Source organism: Elephas maximus, chromosome 4 (genome assembly GCF_024166365.1).
Source record: "Elephas maximus indicus isolate mEleMax1 chromosome 4, mEleMax1 primary haplotype, whole genome shotgun sequence".
NCBI lineage: Eukaryota > Metazoa > Chordata > Mammalia > Proboscidea > Elephantidae > Elephas > Elephas maximus.
The window spans coordinates 161,644,185-161,663,135 of record NC_064822.1 but is presented as its reverse complement, the minus strand read 5'-3'; the positions used below and the strand labels follow the sequence as shown (position 1 = coordinate 161,663,135).

The following is an 18,951-nucleotide window of genomic DNA, read 5'->3' as shown; positions in this document are numbered from 1 at the left end:
GCCGGGGAGGCTCACAGGCAGAGGGGTACTGTACTCCCATTGGACTTTCTTAAGCAAGCACCATTTGGAGGTGTGGGGTGTTCTGAGGCCATAGGGACATGACTTGGGTGTGTGGGCAAGACCACCTAACCCACCAGAACCACCACCTGATGTCATCAGCCAGTTTTAGCTGGCTCAGAGAAATCTTCTAACAACTTTTCCATCATTATTTCAATCAACAAATGTTAGGGGCTGGTCACTTCCCTCTGCCTACCCTTGAGGTTTTAACCATCAATATTAGGAAGACAGGATTTAAGGTTGGGCTTATGGCTCTGCAACTATGTGATCCTCCAGGTTCAAAATCCTGAGCATGGGCCAGGTGGGTCTAGACTCCTAAACTGAGAGTCCTACCACTTACTAGCTTCTTCGCTTTAGTTCTGTTACTTAACCTGAAGCTCAGTATTCCCACCTCGAAAATGGGCCCAATACCTACTGTGAGGACAGGGGTTTCACAAGTATCAGAAAATGAGTTAATAAATATAAAAAATACCTAGCATGGTGCCTGACTTAAAACAAATGCTCAGTAAATGTGAGCTTTCCCTGTTTATGTTTTACATTTGGGGTGGGAACACAGATAAGTTGTTGGAGCAGAGGCAGGAGGTAGAGAAGAAGCCATACAGAGGAGCAGCTGGGGCAGTGGGTGGATGGTGGGTGGTGGGTGGTATGATGTGAACGTCAGGTCTTTTGTCAGCTTGCCTACACAACCACTAAATTTTCCTGCAGCTAACAGCCCAGAAACAGGAACGTTCATGCTGGCAGACCTGGATGCGGTATGGGCTTGGGCAACAGCCTGACGTCAGTGCATTTGGCAAGGCGGCCAGTGCTTTGGCAGCTGAGCACCGAATGCGGCAGCATCCTCATCAACACAGTGTTTATGATGCTCCCAAGACTCTAGGCTCATCCTTGTTCCTTAGCAACTGCCTCTTTGGGGGAACACTGAGTGCCACAGGGAAGCTGGCTTGAAAGCATGTGCAAGCTGGGCAGTACCCTCAATCTATACATAGTGTCCCCCTATTCCCCTCAGTTACCAAGCAACCCCTTCCCAGCCCAGCACCTGATGTCAGCTGCGGTCTCCTGAGGTGACGTGACAGGATTGGAAAACCTCCATGAGCCAACTCGGCCACCTTCCAGGTCTCTAGGCAGCTTCTAGGACCAGAAACTTTCAGAAAAGGCCCTGGCTATCCCCTTGGCCCCCGGGCTAAGCCCAGTTACCATCTGCTACAGTTCAAGCCATCTAAGCAGCTGATGTGGCACAAAGGAAAAAGAAAAAAAACAACATTCGACAAAACACACCAGGCCCTCAACACTCAGGCCCAGGGGCACAGAGGACACCTTCCATACATAAAACACCCTGAATGGAGTCCAGGGTAAACGGGTCTTCCATGAAATTCCACAACCAACAAAGGTGTTCTAGAAAGTTCCAGGATATGACTGCTTGCTAGACTTTTGTTCTTTCTCCACTCTGGCCACATATCATTTTATCTTCGCAAAATTTATTTTGGGGAATTAAAGAATTCCACCAGGGCCAGGCTTCTTGGCACAGGCAGCCCATCTCAGATACGTATTATTAAGGCTAACATTTTCCTGTTGTGATTGCACACCCAATTGAAAATGAATTATCCAATTAAGTCAAGAAGGTGATGCATTCTACTTCCAGGAATATGCTGCCAATGACTCTATCTTGACTGTTCTCTGCTAAACCCCCTCCAAAGAAATAAAGACTGTTCGGGACATTTTAAGAATAAGCCAAGATGTAACTGTGGAGACGGGAGGATTTTTCATCATATCACCATTTTCATCTCCTGATGAGAGGGGAGCTGGCAATGCTCTCAGCCTCCCCCTAAGATGCATGTTCACCGCCAACAACAACAAGGACAAAAGGTCTGTTGGATGGGAAAGGAGCAGAGATTGTGTGAGCTTCCAGGTCTCTTTTTGTAGCAACCTAGAAAGTTCATGCTCCTTAGGGGTGAGGATGGCGAGGCTTTGGCTCACTTACTTTGGACATGTCATCAGGAAAGACCAATTACTAAAAAAGGACATCATGTTTCACAAAGTAGAGGGTCAGTGAAAACAAGGGAAACCCTCGAGGAGATGGACCAACACAACCAGCCACAACAACGGACTCAGACATGCCAGTGATCATGAAGATGGAACAAGACTGGGCAACATTTCGTTCTGTTATACATAAGGTCACCACAAGTCAGGGCGGACTCGATGGCAACTAACAAAACAGAGTCCACGGTTTCAGCTTCCTATGAGTAAAACACGGCTGCCCAGCTTATACTAACACCAAAAACCCACTGCCATCAAGCCAATTCAGACTCACAGCGACCCTACAGGGCAGAGGAGAACTGCCCCATGGGGTTTCCAAGGCCACAAATCTTTACAGAAGCAGACTCCCACATCTTTCTCCCGTGGAGCAGCTGGTGGGTTCGAGGCCAGATGCCACCATTTTCCTTCTCCATCTGGGGCAGTTCTAGAGAGGGGCCTGCAGGCATAGATGCAGAAGGTGTGATAAGGCCAACTTATCCAGCAGAGAGAAATGGATTCATGGCAGCTGGTAGAAGATGATTAGGACTGGGGGATCAGAGTGTAAAACTTCAATGCCACAGAGAATAAGAGGAGACAGAGATTTTTATTTCCAAAATGTGAATCTGATCATGGTACTCTCTTGTTTACAACCTTTATTGGTTCTCCATTGCCCTCACTATAAAGTTCCAACTCTTCTAGCATGATCTACAAGACCCTTTGGACACTGGTGGTTCAGTGGTAGAATTCTCCTCTTCCATGTGGGACAACAGAGTTTACTCCCTCCCAAACCACCTCATGTGAAGCCACCACCCCTCTGTTAGTGGAAGCTTGCATGTTGCTAAGACGCTGAACAGGTTTCAGCAGAGCTTCCAGACTAAGGCAGACTAGTAGGAAAGGCCCGGTGATCTACTTCTGAAAATCAGACAATGTAAACCCTAGCTCACAAGGTCTCCAACCAGTCATGGGGATGGCAGAAGACTGGGCAGCGTTTTGTTATGTTGTGCATGGGTTGCTGTGAGTTGGCCCCCGACTCGATGGCCACTAACAACAAGTCCTTATGCTCCAATCCTCAGTCAGTTTTCCAACCTCACCTCTCCCTCATTCCCTAAACAAATACTCCTTATGGTCCATCCATGCTTGAAAAAGTCAAACGTTTTATACTTCCCTGCCTTTGGAGATACTATTCCCTTTCTAGGTATATCCCTTCGTAGCTGTTTTCAGGCTAAAAAACTCACTTTCCCTCTTCAAGATCCAGCTCAAGTGTCTTGTCCTCTGGAAGCCTTCCTTCTGCCTTTACGTCCCTCCCCCTCTGTCCTGGACAATCCCAGCATCGTGGCCAAGCTGCAATGTTACACGTGATGTACTCCATTATTGTTAGTTTGCATGTCTGTCTCCCCAAACAGCTGCTGAGCTACTCAAGGGGGTGGTGGTGGTGTTATGCTTTCAAAGGAATGGCTGACCAACTGAAGAAATGGCAGAGATGAAAGGAAGGGGTCACATCAAGGGGAGAGGGATGTGTAACTACTACATAGGAGGAAAAAAACAGAACTTATTCAGTAAGTGCCGTGACTCCCAGAAGCTCCTCATGCCGCTCAGACTTGGGCCAATAAGGTATATTTGCAGTTACCAGCCAGTTACAGGCAGGCTCTGACACGGGTCCCTCCCTCCCGTACCCTAAAATGAAAGATTTAAAAAGCTAAGTCTGTCCAGCGTTGTTAAGGAGTGAAAAAAATGTTGTTAAACTTAAGAAATATCTGAGAGAGCTAAAGACGATCTTCGTTGTAACATCAGGTTGTAAAAGTACCCTCTGGAAGACTCAATTAAAACCTAAAGGTGGGGAGGGACCTTCCCCAAAAGTTTGAACAGTCAGAACTACAATGAACAAACACATCTCCTGGGGCTTATACTGAGACTGAGGAAAACAACCCGTTTGGTTTGGAAGGGGGTTCTGAAGTGCCTAGGCACAAACTAAATGTTCTGTTTAGGTCTGTTTTACCAGTTACCATGGAGTTACCCCCAACTCGTGGTGACCCCATGTGTGTCACAGTAGAAATGTGCTCCATAAGGTTTTCAGTGTTGATTTTTCAGAAGTAGATCACCAAGCCTTTCTTCCGAGGTACGCCTGGGGGGATTCGCACTCCAAGCTTCCAGTTCGCAGCTGAGTGCGTTAACCACTTGCACCACTCAGGGACTCTGTTTAGGTCTGTACTCTCTCAGTTTCTACCCCTCACAGACTCAGGGACAGATGCTCTCCCACGACCTGCAGTTTCCAGAGCATGTTGGGGGAATAAAACATGCTGCTTCCTGGACCAGGCAGCACTCCTCTCTTGGAATTCTAACTGGGTTTGTCCAACAGCCTCCTCAAAAGATTTAAGTGCGGAAAGTAGGTCCTTCCAAGTCCTTTGCTACAAAACCTTTTTCCTCCCGTCATCCCTAATGCACGTTAATGGGCAATCCACAGAAATGCAGACGGAGAAGGGAAAAGACCTCACCCATCACTAGTCCAGGGTTGGGGCCATCTGAATTGGCATGTCTTCCCATTTCAGTCAATTTATTAAAATCATTTGCTTTTCCAGGTCAGGGATCTGATGAATTCCCAGCGACCCTGAACCCCTCCATGGCAGGGTTCATCTTCTTCACCTTTGTCTCCATCCCGGGCGCCCAGCACAGTGCCTGGCTCGTGGTGGGCACACCATGACACACTTGGTGTTGAATCTAGTTTTGCACCACAAATTGAATCTAGTTCACATCTGATATGGAATCTAGTTGCTATGCATATCATGGGGAGCAATTTTCCTCTAGGATTTGCTGAATCAAGCCTTTACCTCCAAAGCTCCCCTTTTACGTGTAATTTTGAAAGTTAAAATGAAAGCTCAGCAATGTATGAAATATACGTACAATTACCAAAAAGCAGTGATTTTTTTTTTTTTAAGTTTAGCACTTACTTCATGTTAACTTTCATTACATAAGTGATTTACATTTGGGTAATGTACCCTCTGATAGTTTATCCATTTGTTCATTCATTTAACATTTACTGAGCAGCAAATATATACCAACAGAGCCCTGGTGGCACAGTGGTTAAGTACTACAGCTGCTAACCAAAAGGTCGACAGTTCGAATCCACCAGCTGCTCCTTGGAAACCCTACGGGGCAGTTCTACTCTGTCCTATAGGGTTGGTATGAGTCAGAATTGACTCAATGGCAACAGGTTTGGTTTTTACAGAATATACCATGCCATGTGCAAAAGACTAGAACAGCAAAAGAGGTTAAGCCAGGAGGCCATAGTGAAGACAGTCGCGTGAAGACAGCCATGTAAACAGACAATTATAATGCTCTGTGGTAAGTTTTGTAAACACAAATGATAAAAGTAAGGAGTATTGATTGAGTACTTACCAGGTGCCTGATCTTGTGCAGATTAGCTTACAAACACCATCTCGCTGAAGCCTCAAACAGCCCTTTGAGGCAAGGTGCTATTATTATCCCCACTTTGCAGTGGGTCAACTGAGACTCAGAGACTGCAGGACAACTGCATCTAACCTCGATGGCTCTGACTTCAAAGCCAATGCTGGCCACTAATGGAGCTCCAACTGGGGGTGCATAGAAGATGGGAGAGCTTAGATTCAAGGTGTTAAGGGACAGTCATTTGAATATTAAAGCATCTGAGTAGTTACATTTTCAGAACCACCTAAATGTATAAAATTAGGCAATTGGGTGAGGAAACTGTAGCCATGAATCTTCAGTTAGTTTGGCAAAGTGCACCTGGGAGCTCAGGAAGTGAAAAGAGCTGTCACAGCCAAGATCTGGCTTCCTCCTACTTCTCTGTGTGCCTGCATGAGAAGGTACTACAAAGGTTTTTTTCATTTTCTGTTTTGCACTTGTCTGGATTATCCAAATCAGGAACAGGGAAAAATATCATCCATACTATTATTCTGGCTAATATTTACGTAAGGGAGTGCCTGGGTGCCGCAAATGGTTAAGCACTTGACTACTATACGAAAGGCTGGTGGTTCAAAACCACCCAGAGGTGCCTTGGAAAAAAGGCCTAGTGATTTGCTTCTGAAAGTTCAGGGCCTTTACAACCCTATGGAGCACAGTTCTACTCTGACACACATGGAGTCGCCACGAGTTGGAATCAACTCAATGGCAGCTAACAACAACATCAACACCTACGTAGTGTCTTTCATGTTCCAGCGACTGTTCTCACTGCCCAGTTAATAATCACAACCATTAGTGTCTATAGACTCCACTATTACACCCATTTTACAGAAAAGGAAGCTGAGATACAGAGAGATTAGTCAAACTGCCCAAGGTCATGTAAGCTGGATTCAAACCCAGGCATTCTAGCCCAGATTATTATTATAATCATTTTTATAATAATAATTATAACCACCTTATTATTATAATCAAAAAGAAAAAACATAGCATTTTTTTAAGGAATAATGATTAAAGTGTCCATCCCAACCTGCGGCCATCAACCCATATGTTCTTTTCCTCTGATGCCTTCTGTTAAGTTTTGCACGCATTTTCCACTTTTTGACCCTGCCCATTTTTAATATTCTGGAATGGGCTAAAAACAGAACATAAAAATAATGATGGCCTCATGCTTGTCTATTATGGCAGGAAAATGTCCCTATCAGGACACACCAAGGGGATGTGCAGTTTCAGCCAAGAGTGAAGAGACGATAGCTAGCAGAGGACAGGAAAGACAGCAGGAGGAAAGAACAAGCTGTCAGGTCTCAGTTCACTGTGTTAGGGAGTTACCCAGTGGTGTCACCAGGCGGGGCGCAGGGGTGTGGACCACACCAGTTGATACTGTCAGAGAGCGTGACACCAAATGATGGTCTATAAAATTTTCATGAGGGTTTCAGCAGAATTTTATTATTTTTTATAAAAATATCCCTGTAGTTAGTTATAACAGAAACATTTTTCATAAGCCCAGCTTACATGTATCAATATACCTGCAAGACTAAAATTCTATGCTAATTTACTTTTTGAACCTTCTAGATAGCACTGGGGTAATATGCTCCAGTCAGAGCTGTCATTATTATCCAATTACAGCGATGCTTCCAATCCCGTGAATTTTGTCTGCAGGCACTACAGGCACACGCTGTTGTTGTCATTGCTGCCCAGGTGTTTTTATAGTCACTGATTTTGTCAAATTCTCTAGCGTTTAAGCTACAGTATCGTGGTAATTAGCATTTGTGAACCTATATCAATAACTTTTTTGAGAATGAAGTAGTAATTAAAAGAAAAGACGGAGTGATAGACAGGAATCATGATTTACATGTAACATGAGTACGAAAGCCATTACTAAGGATCTGTATGGTCTGACACGGGAGGGTGTCCATGGGGGGGGGGGTGACACCATGAGTTACCGCACTGGGTGATACCAGTCTTAGTGACGCCACTGGAGTTACCTGATTTATGCCACAGGCAGAGTGCTGTCTGGAGAAATGTGAGGGAGGAGGGGACGAGGAAGAAGAGGATGAGAAGGAGGAGAAAAGGGAAAGGACCTGGACTCTGAGAGGCAGGGAGGGCAGACTGAGTGCCAGGTAACAATGAGAAACATGTGCAGTGCAGAGCAAGGGCTACAAGGGGTGCCCAAGTGTCCCAGGGCTTCACATTCACATACAGCCTCCTCCAATTTGTCCCTCAGGTTAGAAGCTAGATCATACAAAACCGCCGTTTTTGTGGGTCAAAACTGTGGTTGGATATTGGCAATTTCATATGGTTTGAATTATACATACAGGCACATGGACCACATTAAAAGAAGAAAGTGTTCATCATAAAATGTAAGATATAGATATAATTTGCAGCCCACTTTTGACATACCTCCTCCTCCTCCCTGTTTCCCCTTCCCTCTCCATATTCTTCTTTTTTCCTTTTTCTCCCTCTCCTTCCTCCTCTTCCTCATCCTCCTCCCCTCTCCTTCCTCTTCCTCCTCTTGTTTTCATTTAAAAACAGATTAGGCATGTAGTGATACATCTGGAGTCCCTGGATGGCATAAACAGTTAAGCGCTAGACTATTAGCTGAAAGGTTGGAGGCTTGAACTCACCCAGAGGCACCTCGGAAGACAGCCCTGGTAATCTGTTTCCAAAAGGCCACAGCCTTCGAAACCCTACGGAAAAGTTCTACTCTGCACCCAGGGGGTCTCCCTGAGCCGAAATCCACTTGACAGCAACTGACAACAACAACAATGATCCATCCAAGGTCCCTGGGGGGCACAAATGGTTTGCACTCCACTGCTAATATAAAGGTTGGTGGTTCAAACACACCAGGCAACACCATGGAAGAAAGGCCTGGTGATCTGCTTCTGTAAAGATTACACCCACGAAAACCTTATGGAGCAGTTCTACTCTATAACACATGGGGTTGCCATCAGTCAGAACTGACTCAATGGCAATGGGTTTGTTTGTTTGGTTGCTTTTCTTTAATGATCCATCTTACTCATCATTTGAGAACATTTCGAAAGAAGAATTCAAACAGCCAGGTGTGCGCGCATGAGTGCACGACATGTGTACATGCTGAAGAAGGAAGCTGGAGCATCCTCCCCTGGTGGCCAGCTCTCCATGATACTCTGGGAGACAAGAGGCTGCACTGCCAGGGCAGGTAGTGGAAGCTCCTCCCTGGCATGAGCCAACAGGTTAACCTCAGTGTTAGCTTCAGCCCGCGGCTCAAAGGTCCTGTGGCCGGACTCCAAGCTCAGCCCAGGGAGGAGAGGAAGGAGATAACTATGACGCGTAGGCCACATTGGCCAGTTGGACCCCTGACCTTGGGCTCAACCTAATGCATAGCAATTGCTGAGATTTTTCAGTACTGAAGTTCTTGATAATAATAATAATAATAAAAAAAGGCATTGTCATCGAGTCAATTCCGACTCATGGCAACCCCACACATTACAGAGTAGAACTGCTCCACAGGGTTTTCTTTGCTCTAATCTTTATGGTATCAGATCACCAGGACTTCCTTACATGGTGCTGCTGGGTGGGTCTGAACTGCCAACCTTTAGGTCACCAGTTGAATGCAAACCATTTGTGCTACCTCTTGATCATAAGCAATAATTTCTCGGGTTGTAATGACCTTTGCTTGATTGCCTACTTGGATCTCGAATGCTCAAAGGCAAAGACAATGGGTAGTCCAGAAAGGAGTGTGGGTGGCCTTATGGCTGGGAATGTGAGCTGGGGTCAAACCCCGGCCCTACCATTTACAGGCTGCAAGAGCTTGGGCAGTTTTCTTAATCAAAATCTCCACATCTCTACCTGCAGATGAGGCTGATGACAGCAGTAGCTGTCTCATGGGGTTGCTGTCAAGTTTGAAGGGGATAAAGGGTAGGAAATACTCAGCACAGAGCCTTGGACACAGAAAGCATGCAAAACATACGTGTTGACTAAAGGCTGTGAACCTGCTTTCTCCAGAGATTTTAAAAATCCGCCCAGGGGAGATCAGGTGTAGTCTAAACAGCACTGGCTTTGCCAATCTTTGGAGGAGTCATTTCCAGCCCATAATTTCCGTCTGTATTTTAGGGACACACTCATTACCCCTGTGCCCAGGCCACACGAAGAGGTGCACTGAGTCACAGACACGGAAATGGGATGTCTTTGACACCTGATTTAAAACAATGGAATTATTATTTTTTTTTTTTTCAGTCTCAAAGCCTTGTTGTTAGGCACTCTGCCAGCAGTCAAGATGACTGTTTTCCTTACGAGGCCCCAATTCCCATTGTGTAACTTAGAACCTGGGGAAAAAACACAAAACAATAAACCATCTGCGAGGCTTTCAGGCAGTTCAATTTGCAAGAAGCCCTTTTACATCCTCGTGGAACCCTGCATTAAGTCAGGTTTAATTAATTGCTACATTAGAGGAAAGCACCTTTAGCATTTCAGTGACATAATCATATGCAATTACTATCATATAAAGGGAACACTTTATAATTAATGATGTCTCCACTTCCTGAAATGTGTAATCCTCATGTCTTGAATTCCAAAGAGGCTGGCAGACAGAACTAGCTAAATACAGATCAGGAACTAGTATTTAAATCAGTTTTTAATTCACCTTTCAATGTGAACAATCCAACCAGAACAAAAGCTCACTATTATTATGGCTCCTAGTCTATTTGGGGCATGGGAGTCTATGAGGCTAAAGAGTCAGTAACAACAGATTCAAACAGAAATGGTCAACAATTATAGGCCTTGAGTGCCTATCCCTAAATAGCAATAATTTTGCTCTAGCAGGCACCATTAACTGCTTTTCCGGAAATGAATTAAAACTCATCCCAACTATCTTGGGTTTGCATAAACCACTCTGCTTCACTGCTGTGACTTAAAAATGAAAATGGCCTTTCTTCTACTTAGGGAGATTCTCCATGAAGTTTCGAACGTGTTGCACTTACCAAGCATTGTTCTAAGTACTTAAAATGTAACAGCTCAGTTTGTCTTCACAGCAATCCTGAGGCTGGTATTATTGCTATTCCCATTCTACAGATGAGAACATGGAGGCACCCCATGGTAAAATAACTTGCCCAAGTTACCAAAAAAAAAAAAAAAAAAAAAACCCAAAACAAACCAAACCCATTGCCATCCAGTTGAGTCCAACTTACAGCAACCCTAAATATCATTCCCCAGGACAGGCCCATCTGAGGAACTACAAAGCAGACGCTGCGAACAGACTTTCTAGATTTTAACATCCATTCTGTTACTCAAGCAACCAAACATCAGGGAAGTCCCAGAACCTCCCTATTCTAATTTCTATTGTCAGTAAAGTTCTTCAAAAACTACAGATGGAAACGCAGAAGGAACAAAATTTGACACACAATAACCCCTGAAGGGTTTCTAGAAAAAAAAAAAAAATCCCTCTAGCATATAAAAAAAAAAAAAAAATCCCTCTAGCATAGTTTTCCTCAAAAGAATTACTGCACAAATTGCCTGTTTCCTTTTTCTAATTTGATTTATAGTACAGTGTATTTGCTTTCATCAATGAAACCTGAAGGGTAGCATCCAGCATCCGCCGCCCCAAGATAGTCCCCTGCAAAGTCAAGGGTTTACCTTGTCATAATAGTATCGCAGGGCTCTGCTCAGTTTATCGTAGTTCATATTTGTTTTGTTTTTTCGGAGTCCCCACAGTTTGGCCACTTCTTCTGCTTTGAGGAGCTTGAATTCACCATCGTTCGAGGTCCAGCAGATCAAGTGCTCATGTTTCTGGTCCAGCAGCAACTGCAACAGGAACTGCCACAGTGTGATTGCACTCTCCATACCTGGGGGAGGAACAGAAGGGCAGGTCAGAGCTGGGGCCCAGGTTCCAATAGAGCCAGCATGGGCGGGCGGGGGTGGGGGTGTTAGAGGGTTTAAAAATCACTTCCAACAGATTAAAGCTGCCCTCATGGTGCAAATGGTTCAGTGTTCGGCTCCTAACCAAAAGGCTGGCAGTTCGAACACACCTGGCAGCTCCAACACATCCTGCAGATCCATAAAAGAAAGACCTGGCAATCTGTTTCCATAAAGATTTCAGCCTAGGAAGCCCTATAGGGCAGTTCTCTGTCACATGGTGTCCCTATGAGTCAAAATCAACTTACTCCACCAACACCCAACAATATTCAAGGGATCTGACACTGAGAACCACTGAGGCACAGGGTTCATCGCCACTAAGCCCCTCCCCCAGTGGACCAAATTAAAAGTAGCTTTTACCTCCACCCACCAACCTCTTAACTTGGAGCTCTGTTTTTTTTGTAAGTAGCCGTGATACAGAAATGCAGGGATGCCCCATGATCCTCAATATTCGCTACATAGGTCACTGGAAGTGACAGGGCTGTCTGAGGAATAAAGTCGTATTAATGGACTGACCACTTGTAAAATTAGTCCCCACTGCAACTATTCCCCACTTAGCTCTCATGTCTATTCCTGCCCATCTCATCAACCTCTATGTTGGTCAGTCTCAAGCCCATTATTTGAAATGCTGGGCCCCATGGTAAGTACATTGTATATAGGGGCTTGGGGTGATGAAAAAAAAAAGTTGCCACTGAGTCAAGTCAGACTCATGGCAACCCCATGAGTGTCAGAGTAGAACTATGCTTCATATGGTTTTCAATGACTGATTTTTTTTGGAAGTAGACTGCCTTTCTTCCAAGGTGCCACTGAGTGGACTTGAACTTCCAAACCTTCTGGCTACCAGCCAAGTGTGTTAACTGTTTGCACCACAGGTAATGAGGTTGTTGGATATTAGTCAGTGTACCTGTCTCTTCCTACTAAATGATGAGCTTGAGGAGGAAGGGACTTTGTCATATTAATCTTTGTATTCCCAGCACTTTGATAACCCAGCACAATGCCCAGATGTAGAGGGTGCCCAGTCAACAGATTTTTGCTGACCTGAAGAATTGGTCATTGCCAAATGAAGAGCCCTCAATCCTCCAGGCAGTTGTCATGTTGCAGGTCAAATGCCATTGTCACATGTACAGAGATTAAAAAAAAAAATTCTTTCGCTATGACAGAAATATTATACTTTTTCCTTTGACTCTGGTGTGGACTTTGTAAGCACTGGTCCTTCTGCCTAAAATTCTGTTCCCTAGCTTTGGAGCCCACTAAACTCCTACCCATCCATTGTGACCAAGCTCAGTGAGTCTTCTCAAGGAAGTTTTTCTCCACTTCTTCAGGCAGTTTCTAAACTCCAATCATTTGAGGACTTTCATGGCAATGAGTCCAAGAAAAGAAAAGCTATTTGTTTTCTCCACGTTCATTAAATTAAGAAGGGTGAGGTGGTAACTGATACCAGGATGTGGTAACTGACACCACCAGTCGATTACAGTGATTGAACATCCGAAGTGCCCTCAGTTTTGATGGGGCAGGACGGGAGTAAGATCCCTCTGCTAGACTGAGGAAGACCAGTAGGTGGGAAAGCCCGAATCTGGGATGGAGGGAAGCTCTGAAGCCAACCTGTGAGGGGGAGCCAAGTTGGGAGACATGGGGGAATCATCCCCACAATCACAAGGAGGGGACTTGAAGACCTTAGGGGGCAGCCTGAGGTGACAGAAACAAGGCGACAGCAAGGCAGACGCATGACAAGGATGGAGATCTCAAAGCTGGAATAACTGCCTTGTGGAGGCTTCTGTGTACCAACATTTTTTGTCAACTCCACAACTCCTCCATGCATTCCTCTTGAGGCAGCTTTCAGATTCCGATAATTATTTTTTTCCTTTGGCACATGGGAACCCGTTGCTGTGAAGTCAATTCTGACACATAGCGACCGTATAGCACAACTGCCCCGTAGGGTTTCCAAGGAGGGCCTGGCGGATTCAAACAGCTGACCTTTTGGTTAGCAGCGGAACTCTTAACCACTACGCCACACGGGAATGGATGTGAAAATACCTAGCCATCCTATGAACACTGGTTTTCTTTCTTCCTTTCGCATGTCTTGCCGGAAGAATACAACACATTGTTTCTCCCGGCAGTGTAGTTTTCTCAGTTAAAGGAAAGCAGATTAGGAACGCGTCTTAAAATGGTGTTGTTCTTAGTTGCCTTGGAGTTGATGCTGACTCATGGCAACCCCATGTGTGCAGAATAAAACTGCTCCACAGGGTTTTCGAGGCTGTGACTTTTCAGAAACAGATCTCCAGGACTGCCTTCTGAGGTACCTCGGGGTGGGTTCAAACTGTCCACCTTTCGGCTAGTAAGCAGCACTTAACCATTTACATCATCCAGAGAATCCCAAAATATCCATAGGGCATTTTATCTCTGGCTTTTTAACGGGCATACTCTACACAGAAACCAATATTCACCACAATGGGCTCTCAGTCTGTAAGACAGTAAATCTCACTGCTGGACCAAAACCGCCTTTGCATCTCCTGAGTCATGTAAGTACAGCTACTGGAATATACAGCAGTTTACTGGCACCGATTCCTGATATGAACCACCCTTCCGATTATTTGAGGATGAGCCACAAACCTCCTCCTCCTCACTGGCACTAAGAATTGCTAACCCGAAACCAAAACCCATTGCAGTCAAGTTGAATCCAACTCACAGCGACTCTCCGGGACACGGCAGAACTGCCCCATAGGGTTTCCAGGGCTGTAATCTTTATGGAAGCTGGCTGCCACATCTTCCTCTTCAGAACAGCTGGTGGGTTTGAACTACCACCTTTCAATTAGCAGCTGTGTACTTAACCATCGCGTCACCAGGGCTCCTTAGAACTGCTAACAATTGTCTCAGATTCTTGATGTTTTCTTGGCCAAACACTTCGGATCCATTTCCACCCAGTCGAGATTCTGACTCATGTCAACCCCATGTGCTTCAGAGTAGAACTGTGTTCCACAGGGTTTTCAGTAACTGCAACCTTATGGAAGGAGCCCTGGTGGTGCAATGGTTAAGCACTTGGCTGCTAACTGAAAAGTCTGTGGTTAGACCCCATCAGCCGCTCTGTGGGAGAAAGATGTGGCAGTCTCTTTCTGTAAAGATTGTTGTTAGGTGCCATCGAGTCACTTCTGACTCATAGCGACCCCATGTACGACAGAACGAAACACTGCCTGGTCCTGCGGCAGTGTTTTGTTCTGTCGTTGCCCAGTCCTGCGCCATCCTCACAATTGTTTGAGCCCCTTGTTGCAGCCACTGTGTCAATCTACCTTGTCAAGAGTCTTCCTCTTTTTTGCTGACCTTCTACTTTACCAAGCAGGATGTGCTTCTCCAGGAACTGGTCCCTCCTGATAACATGTCCAAAGTACGTGAGATAAAGTTTTGTCATTCTCGCTTCCAAGGTGCATTCTGGTTGTACTTCTTCCAATATAGACTTGTTCGTTCTTCTGGCAGTCCATGGTATATCCAATATTATGTGCCATCACCATAATTCAAAGCTATCAATTCTTATTCAGTCTTCCTTATTCATTGTCCAGCTTTCGCATGCATGTGAGGCAATTAAAAATATCATGGCGTGAGTCAGGTGCACCTTAGTCCTCAAAGTGACCTCTTTGCTTTTTAACACTTTAAAGAGGTCTTTTCCAACAGATTTGCCTAATGCAATAAGTCGTTTGATTTCTTGACTGCTGCTTCCATGAGCGTTGATTACAGATCCAAGTAAAATGAAAAATCCTTGGCAGCTTCAATCTTTTCTCCATCTATCATGATGTTGCTTTCTGGTTCAGTTGTAAGGATTTTTATTTTCTTTATGTTGAAGTACACACCACACTGAAAGCTATAGTCTTTGTAGAGATTACAGCCTTGGAAACCCATGGGCAGTTCTACTTTGTCCTATAGGGTCACTATGAGTTGGAGTTGACTAGATGGCAAGGAGTTAGTCTTACGGAAGTAGATCGCCAGGCCTTTCTTCCACAGTGTGGCTGGGTGGATGTGAACTGCCAACCTTCCAGTTAGTGGCCGAGCACAAACTGTTTGTGCCACCCAGGGACTGCATTTCAGATGGTAGCATTAAAATATCTTTAAAACTTTAAGTGAATGCTCAGAGGAATCCATTCCAAAGGGCAGAAGACTGGCCAGTGGATTTGCTGGTTTAGAAGGATGGAATTGCTGGGCCTTCAGTTCATGTCCCTGGTAGAAAAGTGGTCAGCCCTCTCCCATTCTCCCATATTAACTGACTTCATGTTCCAAATAGGATGTGAGGACAGCGAAAACATATCCATGTGTCTTATACCCAGTGCTTCCACCAATCAGGCTGCCTCCTTGGAGTTTCTTGTGGTTCCTGCAGCCACTTTGCATGGAGTTGCAACCCCATGTGTCAGAGACCCTGTTCTCTTGGCATAACCTAGGAGCTGCCCTATGGTAGCCTGGACAACTACTCTCAATTCTTCACTCCTCCCCTCATCCAAGTGACCATGCAGCAGTGCACTAGAGTGGGTGGAATATTTTTTCCCACCTCACTGCTATTTGGACTCGGCCATGGGACTTGATTTGGCCAACAGAATATTGAGTAGAAGTGATGGGATGCCAATTCTGAGCTAAGGTCTCAACAGGCATCTAGTGTTTGCACTTTTGCTCTGGTGTTCCTATTACTGCTATGAAGCTCCTGCCCCAGAGTGAGACACCTTGAACCAACATGAGCTCAACCCAAAGCTGGAACCAAGTGCCACCAACCCACAGCGTGAAGCAGCATCCCTGAAGTAGACCCAAGCAGCATGAGGAAAAAAAAAGAGAAACACTAGCTATAAACCAATGAAGCACCATCGCAGCAAAGGTTGACTTTACAACATCCAACATCTTTTTTAAAAGAATTCTCCCTTTGCTGTGGTGCCAGTACCTTTACAGTAAAGAGCTTACATTCACAATGAGGAGGTGTGTCTAGACATGGACAAGCATTTTACCACACACTGCGGGGGACTGGGGTATTATGTCTTTAATTCTGAAGGCCACAAGCAGGCTAAGTGATGGCCATGGGTGCCATTGCCAAGCCCTAAGGAGAAGGCCCACTACCCATCTGTTAGTTTGTCCTGCTATGGTGGCTTGTGTGTTGTTATGGTGCTGGAAACTATGCCACTCGTATTTCAAATACCAGCAGGGTCACTCATGGTAGACAGGTTTCAGTGGAGCTTCCAGACTAAGACTGACTAGGAAGAAAGGCCTGGTGATTTACTTTAGAAAATTATCCAAGGAAATCCTATGAATCACAACAGAATGTTGTCCGATATGGTGCTGGAAGATTAGCCCCCTAGTTTGGAAGGCATTCAAAATACACAGTGGCTGAAACAATAGACTTGAGCACACCAATGATCATGAAAACAGCAAAGGATCAGGTATGGGTCGCCATGAGTTGGAGCTGACTTGACAGCATCTAACAACAGCAAAGGCAAAGGCAGGTGAGAAGGGAAAGGGGAAAGAAAAGGAAGATGTAAAAGAGTGAAAAAACAGAGGAGCCAATGGTGGGGAATAGGGACTCATTGCTCCAGGAGCCTCCCAGATTTCTGGAGTAGAGGAGCTGGGCTGAGGGAAGCCAATGAGCTGTGACTAGGACTCACTCAGCTGCCTCTGACAAACTCTTAGACCACAGCAGAGCTTGGGTGGTAGCTGGGTTCCCAGGGGTAACGTCCTCTTCCTTCCTCCCCACTTCCCCCATGGTGAGGTGTCACAGTCACGGCTGAGGACTAGAGAATGACTCGGAAAAGTTATGTGTGAGTAACACCTCTCCACCGGAGGTGACTCAGGCCTCTCCTGTCTCAAGCTCAGTGCTGAGAACCTTCATTCTCCTCTCCTCCAGCTATCTTCAGCCATTCCTTTACCCTAGTGGTCTACCAGTTTCAATGATTGTCCAGTCGCATAAATCTTTACTGCTTAAAATTCCAGTCACAGATTACTCAGAGCTAAGTCTCAAAAATAGTTCCGTGTGAACTCATAATCCCATCTACAGAGACCTATCACCCTCTTCCATACTTGACAGAAGTCCAGGATATAGTAGGGACAGGTGGATCTGGACCCTATCACCCTCTCTGGCCAACACCATCAGCATGATTAAAATGGGTGGGTACCTGTGGAGGAACACGGACATGGGTGGCATGGGGTGTGTGCATGTGGCAGGGGAGGAGACAGGTAGGCAGTGACCCCCATCTGACATTGCCATTGTGGTTCTTTCCAGTAGAGGGTGGCCACCATGTTTCTTTGATTTTAGTTTCAATCTTAATTTATTTTAATTATGATTTCTGAACTACTACCAAACAAATGAGGACATTGGTGGTTCAATGGTAGAAGTCCCACCTTCCATGTGGGAGACCTGAGTTCAATTTCCAGCCAACATGCGTAGGCACCACCTGTCTGTCAGTGGAGGCTTACGTGTTGCTATGATGCTGAACAGGTTTCAGTAGAGTTTCCAGATTAAGACAGACTAGGAAGAAAGGCCTGGAAATCTATTTCCAGAAATCAGACAATGGTGACCCAGCCCTATGGATCACAACAATCTGATCCAAAACAGATCATGGTGATGGCATAGGTCCAGGCAGTGTTTCGTTCTACTGTGCATGGGGTCGCCGTGAGTCAGGGGCCAACTCAACAGCAGCTACCACCACCAACAACCAAACAAATAAAACTCTAAGATTAAGTTTCAAATTCACGGAATTGTTTCCACACACAATCATGTTTAATGTTCTATCACGTTTCTGCCAGATACAAATATTTTTTCCTCTTGGAGGATGGGAGAGAAACAGGTTCTAACGTTGTGACTGGAGACCACACCCTTCCAATAACCGCTAACACTCTACATATGTCTCTAGCAAATTCATCTAAATGAATCTGCCCAGAAAAAAAAAAAAAAAAAATTAAGTGATGCTTTCTTTCCAAACCTTATATTAATTCCTTGATTTCTGGAATCCTTAATAGAGTTCCATATCTTGACAGGCAGGTACAATAAAGTCCAAATTATCTGGATGCCATTATAAGGAACGTTAGTGATTCCGACAGCGCAGTGTGGTTCTTATTAAATAAAAAGTTCAAGAAAGTGTTGCTACTTGAGATTTACATTTGATATATTACTATGCAAATGGAGGCCTGCTTTAAGTTAAACTGTTGGATCAGCCTAACCTCCTTTAGCTGATTTCCCACAACTTGTAGCTTAAAATATGTAGGACACATGAAAGAAACACTATAAATCTTTTCAAAATACTCCCCCAACCAAATGTTTGCTAATTAGAAAATGTTTCTCTTTCTCCTTCCCCTGCCCACATGTTGTTTTTTGAATGTACGGAATTTTATCATGTATTTTAATGTCTTTATGCAAAAATCGAACTCTGCACTTATATATTTAGGAGGATCAGCCCACTTTTAAAGGCATCACTGCTCTTACAGGAAGAGGGTGACCCTTTAGTTAACTTTCCGTATTCCTCTGGCTTCACTTCAGTCTCACTGCCTGTGGGCCTTTCTGCCTCTGGATGGCACCATTTCTACTGGAGCTGACCAACGACAATG

At 45.0% G+C, this 18,951-nt stretch overlaps 1 protein-coding gene across 1 annotated transcript in view; it reads right to left on the bottom strand.

The window, feature by feature from the left end:
- ELK3 (ETS transcription factor ELK3) overlaps nucleotides 1-18,951 on the bottom strand; it is an 82,515-nt gene that overhangs the window by 34,898 nt on the left and 28,666 nt on the right. The window contains exon 2 of the mRNA XM_049884119.1: nucleotides 11,113-11,321. Within this exon, the coding sequence (XP_049740076.1) occupies nucleotides 11,113-11,319 (207 nt within the window). The 5' untranslated portion in view covers nucleotides 11,320-11,321. The remainder of the gene's footprint in view (nucleotides 1-11,112; nucleotides 11,322-18,951) is intronic.